This window comes from Aphanomyces astaci (genome assembly GCF_000520075.1).
Source record: "Aphanomyces astaci strain APO3 unplaced genomic scaffold supercont1.219, whole genome shotgun sequence".
Taxonomy (NCBI): Eukaryota; Oomycota; class Saprolegniomycetes; order Saprolegniales; family Verrucalvaceae; genus Aphanomyces; species Aphanomyces astaci.
Window position 1 is genome coordinate 8529 of NW_009798482.1, and position 3310 is coordinate 11838.

The window sequence follows — 3310 nt, forward strand, 5'->3', positions numbered from 1 at the left end:
TCCAATCCAATTTCCATGTCATTTGTATGAGGGGCGATGGAATGGGCGATCCAATCGTGAGTCGTACGTACGACACCGTGTAGGTAACCTTTGGAGAGGTAGTAAGTATCGTTTCCGATATCCATATGGCTCGTACACCCCAATGGACGGCCACGGCGCGATGTACGAACCACCATATGGTGAATGGTAGGGGCATGCCACGTCAGATTGACCATCCGGCTACAGTACGAATTGATTTACTAATATGTCGCACCTCACCTTATTTAAATCATGACATTATTTTAATTTGATCAGTCAAATGTTACTACGTAGGAATAATGACATTATTTTAATTTGATCAGTCAAATGTTACTACGTAGTAGTAAGTACTACAGTACAGTAGTGATTGAAATGCATGTACTGTTCAAGTGTTCACTTCACAACTTACAGTGAACGCTTAGTATTAATCGTTCTATTAAATAGTGTGGATACACTCGTCGTTTATCGTACGGTATGCTGGACGGAAGGCAAGATGCAGGTTGCTGCTAGAAACGTAGCGATGGCGTGGATTCTGAAGTGTCACGCTGCAGTTCAAGGAAGAACCCACCCAGACAGGCAAGTGTTGTCCATCACGTCGAGTTGTTGTTGGTCGTCAATTTGAGCACAAAAGTATGCATGTGGTGGTCAGTAGTTGCACGCCCTTGTTGGCGTCAAACGCGACTGTGGACAGTGTGGCGACGACGCTCTTGTCGGCACTTCTTGATGTTCCGATGTCATTGGTTCGGTGGTCACAGCGGAACATGAGCAGCTGGCACCAATCGTCATCGCAGTATCGATCGACAGGGCTGGGCAATTGGCCGGAGGTATATAATATATACATTCTTTGTACACAGCAAGCAGCTAGTATTACTACTGTATCTCTTCCACATGCTCATTTCAAATGGAACATTAGACGACATTCTGCAAGGTCTGCATCACGAAAACGCACTAGCAGCAGGGGGAGGGGGCCACAACTTACATGAGGGCTCCGTACAACGAGGGGCTATTGCCGTCGATATTCCTGTAGTTTTTTACAGTAGTTCTGGCAGCGCCACCTTAATGGCGACAGTGAAATTACTGCCAATTGCACACCGAACTCCGCCAAACCAAATGGTGCGTGCCTTGCCACCTGCTGGGAAAGGAAGAGCCATGTCGTGGCGTATTATTTTAATCATCGCTCGACAGAATAGAATAAAAGGCCGGCAAAATTAAAATGCAGATCATGTCCCAAGAGGCCCCACATTTATATCCAAACACGTTGCTGTTGCACACAATGACGCCTGATCCAAGGTTTTAAATTCCGCAAAAAATAAAATTCAATCACCATAAAAATGCCGAGTATTTTTATTCCTATCCCAACACTGTATCCAGAGATTCATCCTGGTAAAATCGCAACTGACCTTGTGTAATGAACGTCAATAGTAAAGTCAAGATAAATCGAATTTGGCTTGTATGAGTGGCTTCCATGGAAAACAACTTGAGATTTGTATTGAAAACAAATCCCACCCCGCGCAAATTCGTATCTGGCACGGCCATTCTTGAATTTGCTTCCCCCTGTGCATTACCCTCTCCACAGCAGAAGAGACATGTCGGCGTTCGACAACAAGAAGCCTCTTCTTGACGATGAAGACCAACTGCCGGAATCGTACAAGTCTGTCAACATGCGAAGCATCCAAGACGCTTACCGGTCGGTGCAGTCCCCTCGACACAGCTTGTACAGTACGATCCATGCTGGGAACGGCGTCGAGTCCATGCTAGCCGGCGGGTTGGACCGATTCTACGAAAAGTACCGCGCTTTGTCCAGCAAGGTCAACCTCCACTTGGCGACCCCCGAAGTCCGCTTCGAGAACTTGAACTACGTTGTTCAGGCGCGTCAAATGACGTTGGCCGAGAAGCAGGGCACGGTCGGGTCGTACGTCGGTCGCATGTTCACCCCGTTCAAGCAAGCCGTGTACAAGGAGCAGGTGGTGCTGCAGCCCATGAGCGGTATCATCAAGCCTGGCAGCATGACGCTCATCCTGGCCAACCCTGGGTCGGGCAAGTCGACTTTCTTGAAGGCGTTGGCTGGTAAGCTGGACCAGAACAAAAAGTGCGCCCAAGGCGGCGACATCACATTCAGCGGCTTGAAGACGTCGGACATCGACACCAAGAAGATCGTGGGGCTGGTCGACCAGCGAGACAACCACGCGCCGACGTTGACGGTGCGCGAGACGTTCAAGTTCGCCGACATGTGCTTGAACGGACCCCCAGAAAGCCAGCCAGAAGAGCTGCAGGAAGTGGCCAAGCTTCGCACGGAAATGATCATCCAGTTGTTGGGGCTGTCCAACTGCGCCGAGACGGTCGTGGGCGATGCGCTTCTCCGTGGGTGCAGTGGAGGCGAACGTAAGCGCGTGACAGTGGGTGAGATGCTCGTGGGCGGCCAAAGCGTGTTCTTGTGCGACGAAATCAGTACCGGGCTCGACAGTGCGGCGACGTTTGACATCGTCACGTCTTTGCGCACGTGGTGCAAGACGTTGGGTGGCACAGTGGTGATCGCCCTCTTGCAGCCCACCCCCGAAGTGGTCGAGCAATTCGACGACATCCTCATGCTCAACGAAGGGTACATGGTGTATCACGGCCCCCGCACGTCCATCCTGCCGTACTTTGAGAACCTCGGGTTCTACTGTCCGTTGCGCGTGGACCCGGCCGACTTTTTGATCGAAGTCACGTCTGGCCGCGGCAAAAAGTACTTGGCCGCCGACGACCGCCACCGCAAGATCCCGATTTACGCGCACGAGTTCAACCAAGTGTTCAACGAGTCCGACATGAACAAGGTGACGTTGACGGACCTCGCGGCGGGTTTCACCGTGCCTAGCCATTTGCAAACCCCCCAGGACTTTGAAAAGATGAAGAGTGTGACTGCGATCGCCCGTACGAAGGAGACTTCCCCCTTCGCCATGGGGTTCTTGGAAAGCACCGTGTTGCTCTTGGGTCGCCAGAAGACGCTGTGGTTGCGCGACCGCCCGCTCTTGTGGGGCAAGTTGACCGAAGCGCTGATTGTGGGGTTGTGCATGGGGGCCATCTACTACAAGCCAGCCCCGAGCATCTACCTGCGCATGCTGTTTTTCTCGTGCGCGGTGTTCCAGCGGCAAGCGTGGCAGCAGATCACGATCGGGTTCGCCCTTCGCTCGGTCTTCTACAAGCAGCGATCACGCAACTTTTTCCGCACCGTGTCGTACACAATTGCGGAATCGATCGTGCAAGTGCCTGTCAACCTGTGCGTGTCGCTGCTCATGTGCACGTTCTTCTACTT

General features: G+C 51.9%; 1 protein-coding gene across 1 annotated transcript; it reads left to right on the top strand.

The window, feature by feature from the left end:
* Positions 1-1604: 1604 nt before the first annotated feature.
* On the top strand, positions 1605-3298 carry H257_18789 (hypothetical protein; the record flags this gene model as incomplete). The annotated part of the gene is made up of 1 exon (XM_009847912.1): positions 1605-3298. A coding segment is annotated over one exon (1692 nt), but the record flags the coding sequence as incomplete, so codon positions are not given.
* Positions 3299-3310: the final 12 nt, after the last annotated feature.